At 39.0% G+C, this 26,168-nt stretch overlaps 1 protein-coding gene across 10 annotated transcripts in view; it reads right to left on the minus strand.

The window, feature by feature from the left end:
* msi2b (musashi RNA-binding protein 2b) overlaps nt 1-26,168 on the minus strand; it is a 309,333-nt gene that overhangs the window by 280,629 nt on the left and 2,536 nt on the right. For all 10 annotated transcript variants that reach the window (XM_023962334.2, XM_023962331.2, XM_023962333.2 and 7 more), the window contains exon 5: nt 10,415-10,456. In XM_023962334.2, the coding sequence (XP_023818102.1) occupies nt 10,415-10,456 (42 nt within the window). The remainder of the gene's footprint in view (nt 1-10,414; nt 10,457-26,168) is intronic.

The raw sequence follows: 26,168 nt of genomic DNA on the forward strand, positions 1-26,168 counted from the left end.
GAACCAGAACTTTCTGTGTGGAGTTTGCATGTTCTCTCTGTGCATGTGTGGGTTCTCTCCAGGGTCTCCAGCTTCCTCCCACCATCCAAAAACATGCTCCATAGGTCAATTGGCAACTCTAAATTGTCCATAGGTGTGAGTGTGAATGGGTGTGTGATTGTGGCCCTGCGACAGAGTGGTGACCTGTCCAGGGTGTCCCCTGCCTTCGCCCGTAAGTGGCTGGGATAGGCTCAGGCAGCCCTGTGACCCCATAAGGGACAAAATGGAAGAAGATGGATGAAAAAAAGGGAAGTGAAAAAATGTCCAACCAACTGATTAAAGTGATAAAATTATTGCCCATAACCCACACAATTTCCTTTTGTCATTTACAGCTACTAATTTGTGTTCTTTAAAGTATAAACTAACCCTTTCTGAAGAATTATCCTGTTTATAAGTTTACAGAGACATTCAAGTCATTAACACAACACCTTTATTTTTATAGTTTACAAATATTTTTATCTTTTTTTCCATATTTTTTAAATCCTTATCACTTTGAAACATCTTTCACTAAACTCTAAGTGGCTACTTATCTCTCTAAATCATGACTGATGAATTTTAGACAACACTAAATTATAAGTCAGGTCTATTATTTTTACTTAATTACAGCAGTTTTACTAAATTAGCATTAAGTGATCTGTTTTCATGTCGTCTTCATTTTTTTGTTCCCCTTCATTTTTAATTCTTTATTTATTATTAACCTTTTCAGACACCTTCTCATGAACTATGAGTGGCTCATCAGCACTCTAAATGATGAGTGAAAATTTTAATTCAGCACTAAATTATCAAAGTTTTTTTTTTTGCTGTTTTCATCAGATCATAGAGAAACAAGCATTTAAAATTTCTGTGCAAGTGTTGGTGATTTTACTAGGTTCTATTTCTTCCCCCTCATATTATACAAGTCATGTTTTGTTTACAGATTATCTATAATGGTTTTGTTTACTGTTTGTTGCTGTCACGCTCACGCCAGCTTTCAGTTTTTAATCATCAAAGCTGCATCCTGTTGGTTAATTACTACTTGATGTATTTAGGAATTGTTTTTAGTTAAGCCTAACCTCATGCGTTTTCCCTTTCTATTTCGTTGCGGTTCAAATGTTTAAACCCATTTAAGCTAATGTTCTGCTTCCTGTCAAGTTTAAGTTCATTTTTTAATATATGACCTGTCTTCCAAACCAGTTTTCCTGACAGGTTTATAATAATAATAATAATAATAATAATAATAATAATAATAATAATAATAATAAGTGATACTTTATTTATCCCACAATGGGGAAATTCTACTTCGCATTTTGACCCATTCCCTTGGGGGAGCGGTGAGCTGCAGGCTGGCCGCACTCGAGGGGTGACAGCTGGCTAGGGAGAGCAGGGATGGATCCGCCAACCCTTCAGTTGCTGGACAACCTGCTCTACCGCCTGAGCTAAACTGCCGTTTGTTACCGTTTCCACCGCAGACAGTCAACACTTACTTTAGGTTAAGTCAAATGATCAAAAAGTAACTTGAGCACTTTTGAAGATTTGTGCGATAGGGATAGCAATAGCAGCTGACCAATCTAGTGTCCCCCACTGCAGTGCTTTCGGTTTGGGTCAGGGCTTGCGTGTATTTCCCTGAAGATTGTTTTTTAAATTGAGATGAGATTTCACAGCAGCAATCTGTCTAACACTGGAAACCGAAACTCATTGTGGCCGAATGCTAACACACCTGGCGGGACACTAATGCACGAGTACAGAGAGGACTTCCTTTTCCCACTATAAGAATGATGATGTTTCATCTAAGAAAGCCATAAAGATTAGCTTTCCATTAATATTCTTTTGCACTAAGAAGGTAATCAAGATTTACTGTTGTACATTAACTTTTACACATCAAGTGGAGTACAAGTGCTCTGGCTGGTTTGCTCGCTATAAGCCTCATAATGGGGTTGTATAATTTATGCGTTATTTGACATGTTTCTATAGCTTGTAACACACCTGGGCTGCCTGTTCACACCATTAAGTTAACTCTATATACTCATTCTTGTCATTTTTGATACATGCATTTCTGTTACAAAATTGAAAAAACACTTTTGGCAGGAAACAAATAGCTAATTTTCAAAACAATATGGTGAGAATAATTTGTCTATTGTTATTCATTTTTTAATTAACTACTTGCTGTATTGAAACAACGCTAAATTTGTTGATAATTCTTTATAACAAAGTTACACTGTGTGTGGATTAAAATTGAGATAAAGGGTACAAAAGGCGTTTTTTCCTGAACACTCGACAACGTTTTTGCATCTTAATCTAACTTAGTTGTGAGGAAAAACTTCACAAATCACCCAATAATCATAACTGATATATCTCATCATATCTCATTTAAAAAAAAGATATAGTAACCCTGTTTTTGTGGATGTCATAGAATGGTTTTAAAATTCCAGACAAATGTGAATTTTCTGTCACTTCTTTGATGTAGTGGGCTTTACAGGTTTAAGATAATAATGTGAAAAAGACGATGAGTTCTGCCATGTTTTCCATGTCAGCAGCTCACATAATCCAGGAACTGAGAATGTGTAAAATAATGCCCGCATTGCCCCATAGTGCAAACTCAATCACTTTCCTCATACAGCTTGATTTGACCAAAATGGCTTTTCGCCAAGTGATTGGTCTCACGTCATCATTTTTTTAGCTCTAAATAACTTTTCTATTTACTAAATAGTAAAATAGCAAAGGCAAACAGGAGTGATAGAACAGCTGTGCAATGCTTTTGAGCAAATGTCTAGCCTAAACTTATGCATGTAAACTGTCTTTTTTTGGGGGGAGGATGTGTATGCACGAAGGCTTTGATAGGAAAACTTGAGCGGTATAGCGGAGGACCATGCCCTCTTCTCCTCTGCTCTCCTCTATCCTGGCTAGCAAGCTGTCCTCATTACTGTCAGTCAGCATCAGGTTTAGCAGTGCCAGGCTCCTGCACAGCCCTCTGTCCTTTCTGCCCTGCCAGCACTAGCCTGGCTGACTGCTGCCATTGGTAAGCATTGTAAGAGCCCCTCAACCTCTAGAAAACCTAATTACTCTCCACCCGCAACCAAGGAGACCACAGCGGAGAGCAGAGGCACAGGAAAGAAGAATCACACACACACATGCTCTCTCCATTTATAAGCGCTTTGGCAATTATTCAAACAAAAGAGATGAGCGTTCATATTATATCTACTGCAAAAAATAATTACACTGGCATTCCCGATTACAAATCATTTATCTTTCCATTGAAGCATAAATATTGGCTGAGAGCTGAGAAAGAACAGAACACAAGACACATTTAGAAAGTGTGAAAGAAGGAAAAAAAAGGATCATGAATTAAAATGAGCATTGCTTTGACTAGCCATTAACTGGGTCACTCAGTTGGTGATTGTGTCTGACCACAAAACAAACAGTCATTCATATGTCTCTGGCCTGGCCCCATTTTCATCGGGAGCCGTTTCACTGAGGCCACTCAAAGCAGAGGAGCTGACGGGTCAGGGATTCAAACCGGCTCCAGCTGCGACACAGCAGCCATTACCACAGAAGGTGGAAAAAAAAAACCTTGTGTCACTCTCTTTCTAAGGGGGGAGTGTTATTTATGTTGACTGCACATCTGCTTTTTTCAGGGGTGAGAGGAGAGTGACAGTAAAGAATTTCCATCAACTTGCTTGTCACTTTTCTGACATCTTGCTCCAAGTTTTCTTTGCTCAGTGCCACACTGGCTGCTTCCTGCACTGCCTTATTGTAACATGTACTGTCAATTGTTAAACTCCAGTTCAAAAGTACATTTATAAAGAAAAGAAATATATATATCATGAAAAATTCCATGAGGCTCACCAGGATTCAACATATTGAGTAGGATTTAAAAAGGTCTGGATCAGCCTGTGTGACATGCCATCCTTTTCCAGCTTCCTCTATGCCTGTTATCAGCACATCAGGAAAAACTTCAATGCTGAATATCAGAAATGTCACTGTCCCAAAGTGTCGTCACGGATGACAATGTAGCGCTCTGTTGCATTACATTGTAGTCTTTTGTCCTTGAATATTCTTTCAGACTGGTGCAGCTGCGCAGATCTGAGTTGGAAGGGGGGGGGGGGGGGGGGGGGCTGGTGGTGCTTTTAATAAACTAACAAGGGCATTCAAAGGGAGCTGGCAGCTACACAGGCTCCCTTTTCCCTGCACTGAGCACTGTCATTTAAAGCAAGGAGCATTTTGAGGGCTGAATATCATAATGCTTAATCTAAATCAAATAATTGAGCAAGGTGTAAGACTGGATTTACAAGCTCTACTACCGGTAATCCTAAAGTGCAGAGACCAGCAAAGTAAAGAACGTGTGTGTGTGTGCGTGTGTGTGTGTGTGTGTGTGTAAGGGGATAAGTGTACCCTGTTTGCAACAACTCTTAACTAAGGAATTGACAGCAGACGGGGTTGTCACAGCTGCTCTTATCCAATGCACTTTTGATTTTTAAAGACATAGTCACATGCGCCCATACAGGGGGTTGACACGGGTGTCGCAGTTTTTCGGGCTGTCTGAGCCCATGGAGGGTCATAGAGAGGAGCAGGTGCATCTTAAAGGGAGCGCAGGTGTGTCTAACATTCCCTAGGGGCATGAGCTACCTTAAGGGACATCATAAAAATGGAAGGTAAAATTGCTGTGTATGTGGTAAGTGTATTGTAAAGTATGTGTAAGGATTCTGTGAGTTACATGCCCTTACAGGTATCCACACAAACTACGCTCTGATTACATACCCATGCATGTTAGGTGTTTGCGTCAACCTGTAGCCCACAGCAAAAAATGTGCATTAACATTTTCATTCAATGGGTTTTCTTGACCTGCGTGCCCCGTACAGGCGTCCCATGTTTCTCTCACAGACAGCTTGTTTCTACCTGTAAGGGCAGTTGTGACTAAGGCCTAACCTTTTCGCTCACTAAACACTACACAGAGCTTTGGTCTGGTCTCGTTCACTTACACATCAAATCCATTTGCAAGGTGTAAAGAAAGGGTTACGCCCCTTTCTCTGGAAATCCAAGCGGCTCCCTCTCTTTCATTCTCATAACAAGCCATCAGAACTCATCTCCCACTGAAGTAGCCAAAGTCCCACTGGCAATTAAAATCATGCTGGGGCATGCCGTGGTTTGTGTGCTACTCCACTGTGGGAAACAAAAGCGGCGGTGGCAGCGGCAGTAACGGCACCAGCAGTCGAGTGGCAAATCTTGAGCAGAAAACGTCTCTTTGATTTCTCAGGAAACTCAGAGCCGGCCTCCTTTACATGTTCCACTTTGAGCCTTACAAGAAAGTATCAAACAGGGAGACAACAAGAAACTGCATCACCTCATCTACTTCCCACTCTTTGTAAACAGTGACAGTGCCACAAAGGAGGGTGTTCTGTTTTTCATTTTGTCCTTGTTGCTGTACATAATTACCAGTGTCTTGATTCCAGAAGAGCTGAAATCAGGACAAAAACATGATTTTAAAGTTAAATTATTGCTCCTGTTCAATTTTTAGAAGTCTAACTAAGCTATAGTGCCAGCTAGACAACTTTATTGTTCTGCATTTGAATCTCTGTTTAAAATTAGGCTCAAAAATGTCAAAACAAAACATTTACACCAGTGTTTGGTATCAAAGAAAATCCTCGCCGTCAGCGAACGTTGCACAGTGACACTAAATGTTAAGATGCCAAAACCTTTCCAAAGAAATCCTGGCATTTTCCAGCTTCTTCCAGCTGCCTATCTAACAAAGCCGTGGCTGTCCCCAGACGTCCAGGAGAAGGCGAGGCATAAATGAATGTGCATAAAGCACTTTGCATCACATCATGATTGTTTAATCCTTTCATTCACATCTGTCAATCATTCTCAGATGCATCCTAATCCCTGAATATTTGCGGACCGGTCTATAGTGATACCTTTAAACATGACGTGCAAGCACAGCCACCATTTATATTTTTACAAAATCTTCCTTCTAAGTCTAAAGATAAGCTTTAGTTGGGGACATTATTCCTTTGTAATGCGTGTGACAGTCTGCATTTCTTTAGCCTGTTTTCTTTGATTGACAGCGCCTGCGGTTATCTCCCCTTTGTGCCCTTTACCAATATTCTGCTGCAGATGGTGACAAAAACATAAGATTTAAGTCATACATATACATGCTTCTTAAATGTAGGGTGGAAATCACAGTCTGGGATTTATCAAGTCATAATGTATTTGCAAAAACACATCTGTATAGAAACATGTAGCGTCTTATTAATATCATAACCTTTATTTCCAGTTCACGATTTTCTCTAGAGCTGAGCAACGGCTTGGCCAAATATCCATATATTATTTCCTGGTATGGAACTATGCTAATCTGCTGTACTGTTTCCACAGTATGTGTGGCTTATGGTTCATCAAACCTCACCCCCCTCCTCCCTTATTGGTGGCAGTACGTCTGCTCTCTCACAGTATGTTCTTAAAGTCACCACATATTCCCAACATCTTGCTGGCTCTCCTGTGTTTGGCAACTATGTGAGTGTTTTGTGTGAAGCAGTAATAAGTGAGCACAGACGTGCATGGTGGTACACTCACAAGTGAACAGATGAGTTGATGATCACAGCGGGCTCCCCTTATGGCGTCCGAAACGCCACATTCTTTCAGCTGACTCTTAGTTGTTATTTTGATGGTTTTATTTAAACACTTATGACTCAAATCCAGATTTTTTATAACTATTTTTAGATTTTTCTTTCCCCATGTCTTTTTTTTATGTCATTATTTAGAAACTTTCTGCACATTTTTTTCTTTATAGACTGTATTCTTATCAGTACTACGTTCACACCAGGCTTGTGACACACATTTCAGAACACGATAACTGCACTTTCTTGAACACACATTCAGCATATGGTTTTCACACTGGACTGTCGCTACCCAACTCTGGCGCATGCCTGCCAAGTTGAAAAAGGCGTGGGACAAAATGTCGAAGAGGTGCAAATTTCAAAAATCTTGAAATAGACTTTTTCTCTCACAGTCTATTACAATAAATGAAAGACTTGGTGACATATAATTCCAACCGGGCACAAATCGTAATTATTAATGTCTCCACCTTAATCAATTTTCAAACGGTTGGCACGGTTCCGCAAATAAAAAGGGATGCCAGTCCCTGATTGGTCAAGGTTAAACTGGCTATAACTTTCAGTGAGTGTTCGATAGCTGCACGTTTTGTACGTAGAGCCTGAAACACAGTAATTGAAATTTGCATAGGATAGCGTGAATGCGAGAGTTTTCAAGGTGGAAGTCAGAAACGCCCATTTATGGGCATTTACATAGACATTTCATTGGAAGAGGCCACTTGGACGCGCATTGCCAAAGGCAGTGTGAACGCAGCTTCAGTTGTCTGCTGTGCTGTCATGTCATGAGAGACGGAACAGAAATTGCACATTAGTTTAAAAAAATAAACATCTACTCACAATCTACAATCCATCAAAATATGATTTGAGCATGTTGTGTTTGAAATTAGAAGATTACATTGAAATAAATCTAAAGAAAAGGGCACTTTCACACATAATCTGCTGGTGTCTGCTTTTTGAACGAGACTGTCCGTGTTCTGGGCCAGTGTCAGGTTTGTCTGCTGATAACAAGATGTTGTTCCAGTGATCCTGTCATCCCACTGCAAGCGCCTGCAGTTGTTTACATGGCAATGTCCTCCATGTTCACCTTCACCCCCATCCTATTCTCAGCCTTCCCTCCACATTCCGTACCAAATGATGTAGTTTAACCACTGTACTGCATTAAAGCAGTCAAATGTTTTTGGCTACCAGCAAAGTCACTGTAACTCAGGAGAAAACTGAACGCCGATTGGTGTCGTCGCATCTCGCTCCCTGCGAAAGCACCTGCCCGTCCAAGCTTCTTTTTAACAACAACAGCAGAGAAAAAAAAGTATTTAACAGCTGCATAAGCAGCCATCCAGACGGACAATGACAGGGGGACCAAAGAAAGAACATGCAAACAGAGAGGACTCTGAATGGAAACCTCAGAATGGGACTTTCCATTCAAAAGTCTTAAAATCAACTGTACATAAAATACAAACCCCTGCAATGTTAATCCAACTCCCTTAAACCCATTGTTTTAAAAACCCCTGTTATAATCCACTTCAAAGTAAAGGCTTTTCTTCTCTAACAAACATGGACTGAGGAAATTGAACCAATCCCTCACTGAGTGCTGTTTTGGTGTCTTTATTTCATTGAGTTATGGTGAATATGTTCAGTCGGAACACCTACAGAACTGTGTCCCTTCTGAGGCCTTGGGAGGGCCGTTTAATGCTGCTAACAAAAATGATACGCAGAAAAAAAGAAAAAGAGCAATCCCAGTCGCTTTATCACTTAAAACCTGCGGGCATCATCCAACATCCAGGCCAAAATAATGTGCCTTCAACTTTTATGAGCGCTGCTGCGAACAGAAGAAGTTAAAGTGATAGACTTGCCATGTATTATGGAAAAAAAAAACACTTTTGCAGCTTCTCAGCTGTGTGCTGATATCCTTAAGTCACCCCGTGCTCCGGCTTTCACAGCTTTCAACGTCAATTCCTCATTTAAGACCTGAAAAACTTTCACAATAAAGCGCTCGGAATCCTTCAAATTTCCAAGCAGTTTAAGCGGGAAAGAAAAAAAAAAAGCTCTGATAATGATGTTCAATAGCGGTACAGTGCACTTTAATATAGTGTGCACATTAATAGCTGGAGGGCAGTGTGTGTGTGTACGAGTGTGTGTATGGGGGGGCATGTCAACAAAGCTCTTGACTACGCCACAGCACCATCTGCACATGCTGAATATTTAATTGTCAATAGAAGCGCTCAAGACCAGTAATCAAGAAGAGAAAAGATAATATGCATCACGAAGAGCTTGTGCGACAGTTCCTGCATGATTGGAGTCGGGCTTATTTCTGGGAACACCCATTGTTTCAGCGTTAATTGTGATCATTTCTGCATGCATGCGGCACAATAAAGACGTTTGTAGAAATCACTCGTGTCGCTCAACCTCATTCAACTCTGAACGCCATGGAACAACACAGGCGAAAAATCCAACTGATAAATTTCCTCCATCAGTGTCACTGAGGAAGCAGCATTCGTCTCTTTGAGGCATTTAAGCAAACAGGAGCCCATACAGTCAGACTTTTTCACATGAAAATGCACCGTCACAGCAAAGCAACTCAGGTGGATCCTGACACTTTCCATCTCAAACCAACAACTAACTGTTTCTGCACATAACTTATTAACAAGCTTGGTCATGATATAAATGACAAAGTTTTCACCAAGCCCATAATATACTATTTGATTAACAGCAGATTGCAACAATGCATAAAATAAGTCTCCTAGGTTTGCCTTTAAGAGCAAGATAGCTCATGACAAAACGCACTTCAGCAAATAACAAACATAACATGTTCAAAAACCATTTTAGCAACGCTGATTAATTCTTTTGAATGCAGTCATTTCACCTTCACATACATGGGTAATTGAATCTCGTTGCGAAAGCTTTGTGATCACTAGAGGTGGGAATCTGCGAGGGCATAACCATTTTAAATTCCATTACAATTTAGAGGGCAGCTTTATTGATGCATATGTTCGGGGGGGCTTGAATCACTGATTTTTATTAAAGGAGTCTACCACACTGAGCTAAAAGACTACCTTTTCTAAGACTAATGACTAAACAAACAAAAACATCAAATTCTTCAGACAGAATAATTTAAATATTCAAACAGGCTATAATAAAAAATAACAACCCTGTAAAATAGATTTGACACTGATTAGACATAGACACCCATAAGGTTTAATGTGTTCCAAACATTTAAGCGCATTAAGAGTTGTATTTATATGAACAACTTACTCTAATCTACCTTAATTTTTTTAACGCGTCCTCCAAAAGAACTGAAATATTTTTCAGATTATATTTTGGAGCAGTGCTTTGATTTAAAAAGAACTTAAAAAATAATAATTTATAATATTAAATGTCCCTTTCTTCAAAAGTTGACACAAAATCCTAAGTGTGTGTAGGCTTGAGTCAGTAACGGAACTTCATGATTGAATAGTACAAAACACAAAAATATGAAAAGTTAAAAATAAAAAACCTAAAGATGTGGCTGATAGTTTGCATTGTTTTGATTTACAGTGCATTTTCTTCAACTTTATATTACTGGAGGGTTTTTTATGTCCAAATCATAGTTGAAAAGTGAGATAATCAGATTATTTTGTCACGTTTTCCAAATCCCCTTCTACACATCCCTGCTTTTTTGGAATAGAATAAAAAAAATCTTTAGTACTTAGTACAAATTTGGATGTAAACACTAATAAATCAGTTTCTCCCACCACTAGTGAGCACATGAGTTGTGATGACATGTTTTTAAGTACAAATAGTGTTTGCTTGATTCTTACCTTAGGTTGAGCGCGACGTGGAAAGGCAACCTTAGGATCAATCTAGGAACAAGAAGAGAAAGTTCTGCTGTTAAATTCGCAAAAGCAAAAAAACATTTTTTAAACATTTTATTAAGCAACATTTTGAGTCTCCCATCTTTTTGAATTCACTGATACATCTATAAAAAACACACACACAAAAAACAGCGCTCTTCATTTATGCAATGGAGATTTCCTATTTGGACCAAAATGGGATTTAAAACATCAAAGGGTTTTTACAAAGGTACTTAAAGTGGATGAAGAGAACTCAATCAAATCAATGAGGCAAATATTGGTTTGACAAATATTATGCAGATTACACACCTTCATTTATTCATGAAGGAAAATGAACCAATACTGCAAACTGGAGAATTGCAAATAAGGTGACAATCTACAATCAGACAGATTGTGTAAAGGTGATGTAAATTCAGAGCCATGATGACCCTCCTCAGAAGCAGTCAACCAAAAAAAATGATTCCACCAGCAAAGGCTGCATTATCAACGTGGCACAGGAAAGCGGTGCTGTTAACGGGCATGAGCTGGTCATTTGCACAAAGGCTGAATGACGAAGGGGCCTAAGAAGGGCATTAAGAAAAAGCAAAATATGTAGCTGCAAGTCCAGAATCAATCACATGAATCGATTTGGTCAGACTGCATTTAAATATAACAACATTGCATAAACGCAGAATCTAAAAATTATTAGCCAAAAGCTAGAGAAATGGTTTCATAGATTCATAAAGTTTTCAAAAGAAAGTTCAGTCTTGTAAAAAATGTCACAGAGCAATGATGAAAGTTAAATAATTTTCAGAAATTACCTAATTCTGGGTGACAAATGCACAAAGCAGGGGGCTTTTCCAGGTTATGTGAGTTACCACGGTTAGTTTGAGGCCAAGGAAGCGGATAACCTCAGCTTTCGGTTCCAAAAATGTAGGTATGTTTCAGGGTATGTCAAGTTGCCATAGCAACTCATGCTCTGAACATAACCTGGTCTAGAGCAGGTTTAGTTGAAGGTTAGTTGGTTTAAGAGAGGTGATTGAGCATGGCGTGTCCATTTGAAGATGATTTAGTGGATGAAGAAGCTCAGAAATCATATGTGATAAAATCACATATGGATGTTGTAAAGATCAACATTTTACATTGATCTAACTTAATTATTTTTTTCAGTTAAGATAAATCATTTTTTGGAGTTCAGTCAACTTATCATGTTAATTTACTTTCATTCAAATTAATTCAATTAAGTACCGTAATTTCCGGACTATAGAGCGCACCTGATTACAAGCCGCACCCACCCATTTTCATGTGTTTGTCAGTGTACAAGCCTCATGCATTAGGCAACATGGTCAGCCTGACAAATCACGTCCTGACTCCGAGACTGAGTGCAATTCATTAGCACACTGTGGGAGGAGACAGCCTTGCCTCAGGCTCATGTATTTAAATACACCCACATCTGCCAAACAGCATGCACCTCTATTCTGTTCACAAGTTCCTCAGTTATGTTTTTATTTATTTATTTTTTTTTAGTTTTTTTTACTTATTGACAATCTAGGTATCATACATAAAATTACAAACAGTAACCATATAATCAACATTACATCCCTCAGTTATGATGAGGAAATTTACATCCGCGTTCCCCCATTTCCCATGAGTCTTAGGGGCTAAAGGCGGGTCCAACCCGGCTCGCCACACTGTTGTACGTGTTTAAGAATGAGCAAGGAACAGCAGTGGATGGAGGGGCGAACGGAAGAACAGCTGTCCTTCCGCTTGTGTCGCGGCAGCATTATGGGAGTAACAGGGCTGGTTAAAAAAACACACCAGTAAAATAAAGCAGCGGCGACTGAAAAGCGCGCGCCTCAGCGCGATACGCGCGCCTCAGCACAGCACGTGCGTCAGAAGTTTCCTTCTACAACAAACACTGTTGCTCCGCGGACGCTTCTGCGCTCCGCGCTCGCCCCGCGCGCTCCTTGTCTCCCCTACCTATCTTCTCCGACACCCCTGGCCAGGGCGGCTCCAAGGAGGAGCGCTTCGTCCCCATTGCGCCGGTGGACGGAGCAAATCGTGTCTGTGCAGAGCAATCGGACTTAATACTGTATGTTTTGTGGATGAGGGGCGGATGAGTTGTTACGTGTGGGAGCCTTCAGACTGCCATCGGCCCCGCAGCTCTATGTGAACGAGCAGCAGGAGAACATGTCTCCAGCTCACACGGAGGCTGTGAGCTTTTCAATGCAAAATTCAGCTCAGTGAAAAAGATTACGTCGATTTGTGTTTCCAGTCGTGTCCCGACAAAATAAAGGCTGATGTTATTCCCACATATTTACTTGCAGCCAAGCTGCAGATTGCTGCTTTTCCGTCAGCAGCTGACCGGCTTTTCCAAACCCGTTGGTGATGGTGGATTTTTTCACGCTGCTTTTAACTTGAAAGCTGCATCATATTGTAGTGGCGATCATGTGCACGTTGGGTCTAATGGCACCAAAGGATTCTGGGATGCGGCCGGGCATGCGTGTTTCTTTTTGTTGAACCATGACTGAAGTGTCTAAGAACTGAAGTGAAGGGCATGCTGTTTGGCTGCTTAGAGGTGTGTTGAAAAATAAATGACTTGTTGCTTGGAGTTGGATAGAAAATTCAAACCATGCACTGAGTCCGAAAGTACGTACATGGCGGCCACCAATTAAATCCATAAATTAGCCGCGTCACTGAATAAGCCTCAGGGCTGTAAGCGCAGGAAAAAAGTAGCGGCTTATAGTCCGGAAATTACGGTAGGTGTAACTTTGGTGCTGCTGTTAGATTGGCAGCACAAGGAATTGTGGGATACCTTTTTCTTTGCCTGCCTGGACGGATTGGCATTTAAGTACGGGTTTTTGACCAAATGTGTCTAGTTGTTTAGCTGTTTTACTCTGTTTTGCCTAGTTATTTTATCGTACTATGTAGGGCTGCACGATATGAGGAAAACTCGCGATATGCGATATTGGTGATTAATATTGTGATAACGATAAAATTTGCGGTATATAAACAAACAGCAAAACAACAAAAAACATCATTTCCATTTCACTGCAACAGTTTAAAAATTATACTCCAAATGACCCTCGTCGACGTAGGAGGCAAACATCAAACATAAAAGGGCTCATCTGATTGATCAACAACGTAAACGGGTCCTTCCGATTGGTTAAATGCATAAAGGGATTTATTTCATTTGTTCAATATTTCAAGCTGCCATGAGATTGTTTTAGCACATTTAAAGGTAACCATTTATTGCGATTTTCGCCGTCTTTTGCGGTATGCATATTGCACAGCTTAATGTCGCGATAACGATAAATTTGCGGTATATTGTGCAGGCCTAGTACTATGTTTAATTCTTTCTGCACCATGAGTGAGTGGGAGGGAGAGGATGATCAGTTTATTTAGCGCCACTTGTTCTGCATTATGTAGCAAGAACTGATGTTAAATTCAAAGTCGTAGTAAATTAATACGTACTTCATGTTGCAAACCCACAATGTACCATTCATTTTAATGTTATAAAAATGAGAATATCTGCGGCCTGTGAGAGTTCAAGAAGTACAATAAAAAATTAAGATGGAAAAACATTTAATTGAATCGGACTAATATGATATTTAGTTAGATAAATGTGTAAATTTGAGTTGTATAAACAATTATTGAGTTGGATAGACATAAGAAATTAGGTTGAATTAATTTAACTCAATTATTTGTTAACAATTTAAGTAATTTATTTAAGTTGGACAAGTTATATATGCGTCACAATGAAAATAGAAATCAGATAGAAACTCGTGCGTTTACTTTGTTATTTTTCTACAAGCAGAAACTCTTTTTTTTGCTGATGATGCAGCCATATTACTTTTTTGATGGCCGTATAATCTTCATACGCTGTCATTAAAACCTCCGACTCGGTCTCACTGAAGTATAGCGCTCTCTTTCTTTCTCCACGCGTTTCCATGCTGACTCTGGAAATCGGTCATCAATTGAGAATGCCTTTATGTATTTGCCGTGTACGTGCATTAACCCAGGGTTACCAAGTCGAGCGTAATTACGCCAACTCATATCCGGTCTTTTGGAACCCACATGCCCACAGTAAGTAAGTTAGTGGGGGACTTCAGGGATAAAATCAGGGTAATTTACACATGCCTTCTGGAATACCCCCAAGAAGTCGATTTGGTTTTGAACTGACGGAAGAAAACCCAAACAGATTTGGTCAAAGAAATAGGATTGAACCTAAAGGATTTAAAAATGAACATTTAATCAAAAATTATATTTTTTGTGGCAAAAATCCACACATTATTTAATGTCCCTTTTCTTTTCTTTAACTCATCCTAATGGCAATTTCTCCAAACAACATAATTTGCTTGAGATGAGTTTTTCTTTTAAATTGAAGAGCCACTTCTAAAGCCTGGTGCTGCATTCATGGTTGGCAGGAGTTATTGCAATTACAATAAAAGTGCTCTTAAATGAACCAACACAGCCTTTAACAATAGAAGGGATTTTTTCTTCTAAAGAAATACGTCTGCAAGGTGCAAAAACTGTGTTTTGCACCTTCCTCACAGTCTGATAAAGGTTAAGGTTAAGAAATTTCACGATGAAACATGTTGGTTAATAGTTTGGAGTCGACTGAGAACCGCCTAAACTTTAATGTAATGTAAACTTTAATGTTCCATGTAAAGCCATAGTCACAACTACAGATGGATACCGGTTGTCTGCAGGCAGAAAATGGGTAAACCTGTATGAGGCACAGAAGTGGCTTGCAGGAAATATCAAATTTTGACAAAAATGTGTATATGAACGCAAAAATGTTCATATACATTTTTTTATGTGCATCGCGCAGGCGACAGGTCACGGCAAACACGTAACACGGAAAGACAAGATAGGGTTAAGTAGCTGAGACACTAGCATGTTGTATGAATTTTTCAGTAATTTAACTACCCAAATCCTGCACAAATCCTGTGCAAGAAACCCATTTGAGCTGTTCAAGTGATAGGTGTGTGCTCCTTGTGCGCTGCCTGGCTGTTTGAATTTAGGAAATTAGACAATCAGAGCTTGTTGTGGGCATCCTACAGACTTATGTATTACCTGCACACCTGTGCGTGTGGCTTTACGTGCACAATCAGTTATGAGCCAGTTCCTCCACTTTACTAACCACTAGTGGCGTAAGGGTATCGTTTGACAGCATCACGTATTTGTCAAATATAAGCGCAACTGATATTATCCTTACTTCACGATACACTCACAGCCCACACAACAATGGTTTGGTCCATTCTCATGTTATCCCTCGAGGTGGTTGTGCACTTCTCCAGGGAACTGCAAGACACACCTGCGCCCCTTTTAAGAGCAGCTGCACCTGTCTACGACCCTCCATGGGCCTGGACAACCCAAAAACCCACAACACCCATAAAGGTCAACCCCCATATGGGTGCATGTGACTAAAGAATTAACTACCACATCCTATAATCCTACATTTACTTAAAAAACGTTAAACAAAATTTTCTTTTAAAAATCCTCATCATACATACCTTTTTTTTAAAATATGCAGCATGTTAGATGACTTCCTTTCTGAATGATTTTTTAGCCAAATAGATCTGCCAAGTATCTGCTTTGGTTTTGAGTTTAAAGTGTTTGGTAGGATGGACCAATACCACTGGTCTTGTCAAACTCAATTGATATTCTTCCTGAAGGGGCTGAAAGAAACATTGTAAGTACAACCTTTTGGGGGTTTTTCCAGCTGGCAATGCAATTTAAATGACCACATAACCACATATTGATTGTTTGAACTAGTAATTGCATTTAAAACTCAAACATTAGTGATACTTTTTTTTCATACATTTCATTTAGACTGATTGATATTGTCTAATCCTCACCATGGCAGTAAAAAGGGAAAATAATTTTGTATGCAGACCAACCAAAACCAACACTGTGCTGGTCATTGTTGCAGCACAGCATCACTTTTATTTTAGGCAGAAATCCCTGATTGACTATGACAGGAAGAAAATGAGTGTCTGAGGCCAGTGACGCCTCCAGATATTGCCAAACAACCAGGAGGAAGCGTCACATCAGCCTATTTCTCCATCTTGAGCTTGTTATACTATTAGCTTCATTTTCCTCATTAATTTCCTTGCTCTGAAGGTATGTGGGGGAGGGGGTGGGGGGCTGAAAGGGGTCTCATCAACCTTGCACTTACAGTGAAGAGTCATGAACTGCCTCAACAGCAATGTCAACCTAAACTGTCCTTGTTGGAATAATAATGAGTTTGAAAATGAACATAAAATAAAGGCTGCTCTTTTGCGCTTTTTTCCTCCCGTTTTGTCACATATAATCCTGAGTAATGTGAATTTAACTTGCTAACTCTAAGCATTTCTGAAAGTTTTTCTTCAGCACAGATGGAGTTCTTAAAGAAAATTATATTGTATCCTGCTGGGGGGAAAAAAACAATTGAAACTCACAAAGAAAAGGCGCCATCTGCATGGATCAATTAAGCCATTGAGACTCACTGCATTTTAATCTGTTTGAAGGGAAGCTGCGATGCCACAATGTCACTGTCATCTTTCTGCCAGTATCACTTATTACCATTATCGCTCTAAATCAGGTCAAAATGAGAAATGAATTCAATAACACCTGGGCCCGGTTACCCTGCTTGTAATGAATTTCATTTAAAGATTGGTGTTAGCACACAACCCCAGGCATAACCAATTCAAACTCAATTATTTTGTGCAACCTAATTGAGCAAACATAGCACATTATGCTTTGAATACCAAAGTCCAATACTTGACAATTCATCTAGCTTTTAGAGATCACGTTTAAAAAAAAGCATCACACCCCATCTTTATCTCATTAATGATTTGTGTTTCCGTCCTGCTGAGAATTTCTGTTTACTATTAAGAAATTTGTTTTTCCTCAATGCACAAAGGAGCACTTAAAAAGTATTAAATGTCAAAGTCTTTTGTCAGCTTAAGATATTACAATTATCAGAAGGAAACAACTGCCTGCACGGAATTGTATTAAACTGATTGTTTGAGTCACACTCAGAACAACACAAAGTGAGGATTTACTCAATAATCTTTGTAAGGAATGTACAAGTGCCTTTTTAGATAACATAAAAAGATGAATGCCTCCTTAAGAAAAATTACAAAATTAGAAGGAGAGTAGCAATTAATACCCTTTTCTTCAGAGAATAGGGGATTTTTTTATTTACAAGAATACTTCAATCCTAGCCATGAGCCATATGTTTTTTTCTTTCAATTATTTCTTCTTAAATTTGCCTTTTTTTTTGTTACATTTGAAGCCTGAATGCTAAATAATATGTGAACAACAGTTACCAATAAAGCATTTATTTTAGCATTTAAAATTCTGCTTTATTTATTTTCCAAAAATCTGTTTCACTCAGTGGCGGAGCAAAAACATTTTATATGGGTGGCAGGAGGACGGCGGAAAATAAGATGACATTTTTATTTAATGCTATTTTACTTTAAAGTTACATTAAAATCTTTTGATCCATTCTTAAAAGCATTCCCAGTGGTCTTTTAATTATAATTATGCTGTTTTTAGGCAAAATCTTTTTCATTTTCAAGGACATAGTTTCTGCAGAGCGGCAGTAGTTTATTAGAAATTTGCTGAGTTGCTGCTCTAAGTTGTGGTTGGGACTGTTGGTGTGAAGTAGGCTTGCGCTGATATCCCATCAACCCTTTGCTTGCAGCCCCTGACAAACCCAACCACTGCAAGAAAAAGGGTGAGCAATATCAGAGTTATCCAGCTGTACAGTTTCAAACCAGATCTCAGCTCGGATGAGGAAAACATACACGGATTTATCTGCAAGTGAATGCATCAGACAGAGCAGAGCAGAGCAACGAGCTTGTGGTCTGCCAAGCTAATTTTCTACGTCACATCTACAATCTTTTTCAAACAGCATTTTTTTGTCAGCTCTTCATTCGCCAGTATTTGAATAAAGAAATACTCACAAATGCAGTTTTCATCTTATTTTTCCTTTTCCTTTTTCCTCCATCATGACAAAAATGCCACAAAAACAGGTCAAAAACACCAAAAACACATATTATAACACATAACACATAAATTCCCCTGGTTTCAATTCAGAACGTTTTGTGCTTTATGACATGAAATTCTGTTCATTTCTGGAAAAAAATGTTTTTAATTAAGTGATTTAATACATTTGATCTTTTTTTTCAAAATACTTTTTTTTTTACCCTTTTTCTAAGAAGAAACCCTAAAGATGCAAAAGATTGACGGCAAGTTAATCAAGGAATCTGTGAGATGATGGCTTAGAAATCACATTTGTAAGATGCTAAACGAAGTAAATATTTGTTATTAGGGTTAAAATGAAACAGGAAATGATTCCCTACTAGCCAAATACCCATGTGGGATTGTTTTAAAGATCCCTGGAACAGGAGCTGTTGATGCTCATCAAGCTGGAAAAGGTTACAAAACCATGTCCCAGGAACCTGGACTCCCCCACCCCCCACCCCCGAAGACGGTGCATTAGCACGGGTTGGCTAGCAAAAAGCAAGGTATGTAATAGTCAGCGAGGTCACAGAGGACCACGGATAACTCCAAAGCAACTAGAGGCCTCACTCACATTCGCAGGTGTCAGTGTTCGTGAGCATCAGGAACACAGTGGAAAAACAAGGTGGTGCGTGGCAGGGTTGCAAGGAGAGAGATGCTGCTCTCTGGAAAGAACATTGCAATCTGCTAAAAATCACACACACAAGTCACATTAAAACCCGGGAAACGTATTAAACATCATAAAATGAAGATGCATAACAGAAGCTGCTCCTCTGATTCAGCTGCAGTGCTGTGGTCCTCATATAACAGCAGTAAAAGTATTTTATTAACCCTGATCTTTGGGGGTTTCTTCCAAGCGGAAAAAAAAATCACAGGCAGAAAACAGACTTGGAGTTAAATGAACAATCTGCTCCGACCTGAATGTGCCAAAGACATGTAGGGCTGGAGAATACGACCATAATATCAAATTGTTATGGAGAGAAATTACTGTAGCTGAAGATGCAGCATATTGAAATGTAAGCTGTAATCAAAATGCTTACTAGAATGGAACATGGAATAACAATCTACATCGCATTGTTTACCTATTGTTTTTTCCTAGCAATATACCGGTACAAAAATAAACAAATTTCAGCCAAGAGTAAGACCTAGTATTCAAACACGATAAATGAGAGAACCTTTGACAAAATATTTCATTTGGTGCATAGATTAGAGTCTTATTATTAGCAGCTGCTGTTATCTAGAGCTGTCAATACGATGTATGAGGTCCTCTTTTCCCCCTTTGATTCAATTACTTTTGCAATCTCATGGTAGCAGAATCTTTTATGTACAATTGACTGGCAACCACTAATGTAATGTCATTTTCAAAGAGCCCTGCAATTACAGGATGTGTGCCTTTTTGCAGTGTGAGTACTTTAGATAAATCCTAACTATCTTACCAGTTTACACGGTTCAGTTCATGTGGAGCACATCGGCACGACATGCTAAGGCTGTGCTACTGGTGAATTACCTCACATGGCTGCAGCCTAAAGCGAAACAGCCCGCTTACTCCATTTTTCTCACAATTAGAAAACTTGCGCCCAATATGTTTAGATGCACCTTTGTTGTATGATCTCCCAAAGGAGCAAAAGTGGATTTCCTCCAGACATTATACAACCTGATAAGTCAACATAATAAATGAGAACAGACCAAGAAGAAACCCCCCCTAACCCCACCCCAGCATCTTTTTATCTCCCACTCCTTTTTACAAGTGAGCCTCCAAGGGCTACCTTTGCATGTGACTGTGGGAGATCAGGGCAGAAAACAGCATCTATCTTAAGTTCACATCTTAAAAAAGTTAAAAAAAAAATAAAAATAAAAAAGGTATTCATATATTATTGCAGCTCCTGGGTAAACTCTCTTCTTCTCTCTTAAGACATATCTACACAAGCGTGGTGCTGCGGTGTTTAAGCTAAAAGGAAAAAGCCTTATCAATGCTTGCAGCTTCTCCCAATATAAGTGTGCAAACGGGTCCACAGGTGTGCATGTGTGATAACAAGAGACCAGACAAGAAATTACAACATAAATGTGCCGTATCTGCGCTGTCAATCTTCACTGATTTTTGTTGTAAAATAACACCTCAAAAAGGCAGTTCCTTATGATCCCTAGATTTGGGATTCGAATTTTGCAGTGAAAACGGGCTTCCGCCTAAGCAGACACCCAGTGATCTGCATGAGAAATGTGACAGATACAGGACTCCCTGTTACTGCCTTTGCCCTCAATTAAATGCAAAAAGACAAAGCACCTGCTCACACTTTAACGCAAGCGAGTTTGGCTCCCGTGTTTGACTTTCTGTCCACATTGTATTGAGCTGCTGCCTATTCATGCCTACTATGGTGATGTCTTCAAAGCTTTTTTCTACCTCACTGTAAACATCCAAACTATGAGCACAGATTATTAACCTATCACCTCCATAAATGTCTCAAACTTAAAACTGTAAGCCTTTACTAGGTATTGAGTTTTAGTAAGAATAATAATAATAATGCACGTTTAATTTTAAAGTTGGTAAATTGCATATAATTATTTATTCCATGGTCTGGGTGAATACTCGATTCTGATTGGCTGCTGGGTGTGCATTAAAAAGTGATATACCACAGGATAACCGCACAGTGAAAAAAGAAGTTCCGGTCACTTAGCTTAAATGTTTTGTATCACTAAAACAACCTTTTGCTTCATCATCTGGATAAGAACAAACAGTACGAGGTGAACTTTCTCTCTGAACTGATGCTTTATTCAATATATATATCGCTTTATAATCTGCGAATCTAGACTGCAGCGGTGGTGCGGCGCGATGCGGACTATTTGTTACGCGGTGGTAACAAATTGTCCGCTTTTTGTGAGAAAAGTGATCCAAATTGGAAAAAAACAAGAATTAAGGACTAGAAACTGGTTACTATTTATTTCTTTAGTAAGTGACCATGGTATAAGCGGGTTAATGGCCTTCGAAGTATGCATTATTACTTCGCTTCGGACGGTTCAGGCTTCCAGGGGCTACTTGAACTCTATCAATCAAATGTTTCCAACGTTCGATGTGAGACCACATATTCTTATTGAGGCATCTGATTGGTCAGTTTATAACTTGAATAACCTGCACTACAGTAGTAATATGAAAAAAATAGGATTAACAAGAACATGTCAAAAAAGGTAGCAAAGCAAGAACAGTTATTCTGACAAATAGAATGACTGAGTAATAATAGCTGTTTACTTCTTACTTTTGGCTTCTTGGAACCAGCTGGTATTTTCTAATAGGAATGCCGGGGGAAGGGGTCACTAAGTCCAGTTCTCATATACTATCAATACTAAGAACTGAGATGCAGTGTTTTTATTGTACTTGCATAAGACCGAGGCCTTGGCCTAGTTGTTTCTTCTCCAAAAAACTAATTTGTTCACATACACACCTAATCAGCTTTGACATGTTTTTTTAAAAACCCTTTAGGGCTAACTGCTACAACATTTAACTTCTCGTGGTTGTTTCTATAACGCCTAAAACTTTATCTTGCTGAAACGCAAACACACTTTTTCCCAAAGATTAAATGAAAGGCTTTGATAATCTTTCTACTTCATCTCTTCATTCAACAAATATACAACAGCAGTCTTACACCATGATAAGACCACCACCATGCATCACTGTGAGTCAGATTTTCTTTCACTATTGGATTTAATTTATCCTACATCTACAGCCATGCGAAAACTAGTAAGACATTACCCAAGACTAAATAATTAACATTGTGTTATTTGTTGGCTGCTGAGATTGATAGACATGTCATTTCAAATAATTAAATGAAGGTAATTAAAAAGCACTAAAAATTGACCAAATCCTACAGATTGTTGCACTACCAGTTCTGTTTGAATCTGTTCTTTATTTCAAAATATCGTGTTTGTTTGTTTAAATCTCAATTAAAACAAATGTAATATCAAATTTAAAAAATAAATGAACATTATTCAAAAACCTCAACTTAAATAAAATTTATTATAAGCCACTATACAAATTGTAACTTTTACAAATATGTTTAAAGTCCTCATAACAATCCAAATGTGCAAATCTACTCTGTAGCTGCATCCAGTATCTCATTTATAATTCATCAATTTAAGCCTCCTAATTTCTCACATAACATGAAACTGACAAACTAAAAAAACAACAAGATGACAGAACAAGTCTATTTGATTTAACACCGTCTCCAGTCAAATGTATGAGTGTGTATCTCAATTGTTATGTAGTTTAGTTATATAATATATATAAATCACCTGTTAAAAACATGTAGCATTCCTTTGAAGAAACCTTACTTACATCAAGGCTTTCCTCTTGTACTCAAAAATATTTGAAAATTTAAGGCAGGTACTCTCATTAAATATTTACTACTCGACTCAAGGTTTTGTTTTGAAAAAGTGTCAAAATGACAACAATGAACATGACAAATAACCAAACAGAAGGAGGGGATGTTTTCATGTATCCTTCTGCTTTTAAAGTGATTAAAAACTACGAGAAAATCGGAAAAACAACCCCAAAACTAACCTAATCCTAAACTAATCTGATTGTAATCTCTTTTATTTATAAAAAAAGAATGACATGACAAATCTGCTGCTTTAGTGGCACGGTCCTAAAGCTTTTGTGGCAACAAAGATTCAGTTGAGGACTTTTTTTGGTGTGCTGTAACTGTAAACGACTACTGTCAAAGCAACATCTGCTTACACATCAACAACTATGCACATTCTCTCTACCGGTTTATCTTTTCTATTTCTGCAGAGCAACTCTATAAAAGACATGATAGATGCTAATGCAATGCGGTCTGGACAACCCAGAGATACGCTACAGTGATGAATGGTGAGGAAGACAACGCAAACAGCTTTCTCCGATGTGTGTAATCATCTGATCTAAGTTTTCTGAATATAAACCGAGCAACTCACGAAAATCCACTTCTGCAGATGTTTCTGTGAACTTCTGCCATTTAATTTCCCACTGATTAGGGAAATGTTAAAACTTCCAATTGAAGCTGTACTCAAAGAATTACTACTGCTGTCAATGTTACCCATATTTGAATACAGTGGTCCCTTTACCTAGCGCGGTTCCTCTCTCCCAGATTTTCTTCAGTGCAATTTTGCATGTTACTTTTCTTCTTTTCTTTTTAACAGTGCACTGTGTTCTGCGTACTCACTAGTTGGAAGCCTTGTCAATCAATCTCCTTCATGCTTTGTCTCCTGGACAGGATGCGTTCAGTTTGTCAGATCTCCTTAAATCTTTGACTATGATCAGATCTTTTTTATTTCTTTCTATAATACTGCACTTATTTTTCTACGAAGATTTGAACTTTGAGAGTTTAGACAAAAGAGAAGAGTGTCAAAATGTTAATGTCAATTCAATTCAAGTGTATAGAGTCTGCAGTGAGAGCTTTAACAGCATTAATTGGTTTATATAATGCAAAATCAACTTTTTGGAGCTTTTAGGTGTATTATAATATCCATTCCTCACTATAAACAACCCCAAAGCGGTATCTTAATCAATTCACTCATCTTTGAGTATTCCTCTAAAAACCTTTGCTCTGACCACCAGACCCTCCCAATCCACGAAAATGAATGGGTTCTCACATTGTGACGAACACAAGTGAGGCCCCCAGGCTAACACACACTTTCTCTGCAGAGATAGCAGTGATGCAAAAGTTCCGATGTTGTTTGTTTTTGTGTGCGAAACGAAAACACGCTGCCGATCCCGACTCCAGGTTGACGTCCTGAAATGGGCGGCACCCAAAAGGAGCAAAAGCCGGAGCCTCAGAGATCGAGACGCTTTACTTCTGGCTAAGAGAACAAACTTTTAAAGTAAAAAATGTCTTTTTTAGTGTGCCAAAGATAATATATTATCATAAATATGGATATAGTTTACTCTGAAAGGCTTAAGAATAGCATGGTATGGGCCTTAAAAACATTTACAATCCTATTGATTTCACCTATTGAGGGGCATTTTTAAAACGTATCCCAGCGATAAATGACAGAACAGTGCACACATAAGACTAAATAACTAGCTTACTAACTAACTTTACAATGTAAAACTGAATATATAAAAAAAACTGATATCAAATATCTTATCCCATAATACCTCAGTTTAAGAGTCTCATCCTGTTTGTTGTTAGCGCTCTACTAAAAGGGGGAGACAGAAATGTACCCTTTTTAAAGTCTGAAGTGGGTTTTGGCTGTGAGGTGCATTGATTTTTTTCAAAGGAAAAAGACTGATAGAGGCAAAAAAATAAAGAATGAAATTCTTCACAACAAGCCCCTTTGAGTGAGCGCGGGAGTGAGTGGCAGAGGGGGGTTAGGATGCAGAACTTTGCCGTGGCTTTGCATTCCAGAGTCTTTTCATCAGACCTTCAAATGTCACTGTTCAGTTCTTCAGGTAGGTTTCTGTCAGTTCTCAAATGAGGGACAAAACGGGGAGAATGGGATGTCAAGCCAACCAGGTAATAGATATTAAAAGGTAGATTGAGAGTGTTATTAGTGACCTATAATAAATGTGTTGCATGGTGGCTGTCCAGCTGTTGAAGTAATAATCTGTTATTAATATTTTACGCCTCTGTAAAACAGATAAATGCCGCTACTGTTTTGATCAAGACAGAATGTTTTTGCTTATTAGAAAATGATCAAAAATCTTTTAGTTGCAAAAGGTGCTCTGAAATTAATCGCAGTGTAATGAGGTGATGGGAAGACGTTAATGGATTGGTTCAAATATGAGGAATTTTATTCCCACTGTCTTTCCTTTGCTGCCTGCTGAGGGGGGAGGCGGTAAAGCAACACCAGTTCTGTTTATCAAGCATCAGCAAAACCCTGGAGCTGAGCAGGCCTCCTCGCAAGTGTATTTCTATGTGTGCCCCCCCCCCCCCCCCCCCCTCGTTACACACCTCCACCGCTCCCTTCCCCCACGACCTTTGCTGTTAGTGCATATGCTGTCAAGCTGTCACGAAGCTCTTCATTCAAAATGTCAAACTTGAAGTTATCAAAAAAAGCTCCAAAATTCAAAGTATGTTTGAATCATCACCCCCGTAAAGCAACGCACTGCGTCCCCCCCCCCCTCCCGCTTTATGAGTTTTGCTAAGCTGTCAGCTTCGTTCATTGGTCATTTCACCTTGAGTTTACTCCATATCTACGGATTTGCAGAGGAAAATGAAGCCATTGTTATTCGCTATCCGCCTGTTCTTTCCCCATGAAGGCTATAAGAAAACTGACAGGGCAGGGATGATAACAAGTTCAATGTGTCTGTGCTGACACACCGCAACACATTTTCCAGCAGGAAGCCACAAAACCTGACCTGTCGTAACCTCTGGCGAGTCATTGCAAGCAGCTTTTACCTGAACGGAGTCTTTCAATTAGTCAACAGATGTGATTCCTTTCCAATGAAAGTGGGCTCGAAAGAATCTGTCAATCAAATATTCTGAATGTTCAACATAGTTTTATTGAAGCGTCTGATTGGTCAGTGTATAACTTGAATAACTTGAACTACAGAAAAAAATATAGAGAAAAGTTAGGATTAGAAAGAACATGTCAAAAAATGTAACAGGATGAATGGTTACTCTAACAAAAGTAATGACTGAATAATAGCTGTTTATTTCTCAGTAAAAGTCCATTAAATTTTGGCTTCTTGAAGCCAGCGGGTACTTCCTATTGGGAATGCGGGGGGGGGTCACTCAGTCCAGTTCTCATACACAGT

Source organism: Oryzias latipes, chromosome 14, assembly GCF_053564925.1.
Source record: "Oryzias latipes strain Hd-rR chromosome 14, Olatipes_Hd-rR_3.1".
Taxonomy (NCBI): Eukaryota; Metazoa; Chordata; class Actinopteri; order Beloniformes; family Adrianichthyidae; genus Oryzias; species Oryzias latipes.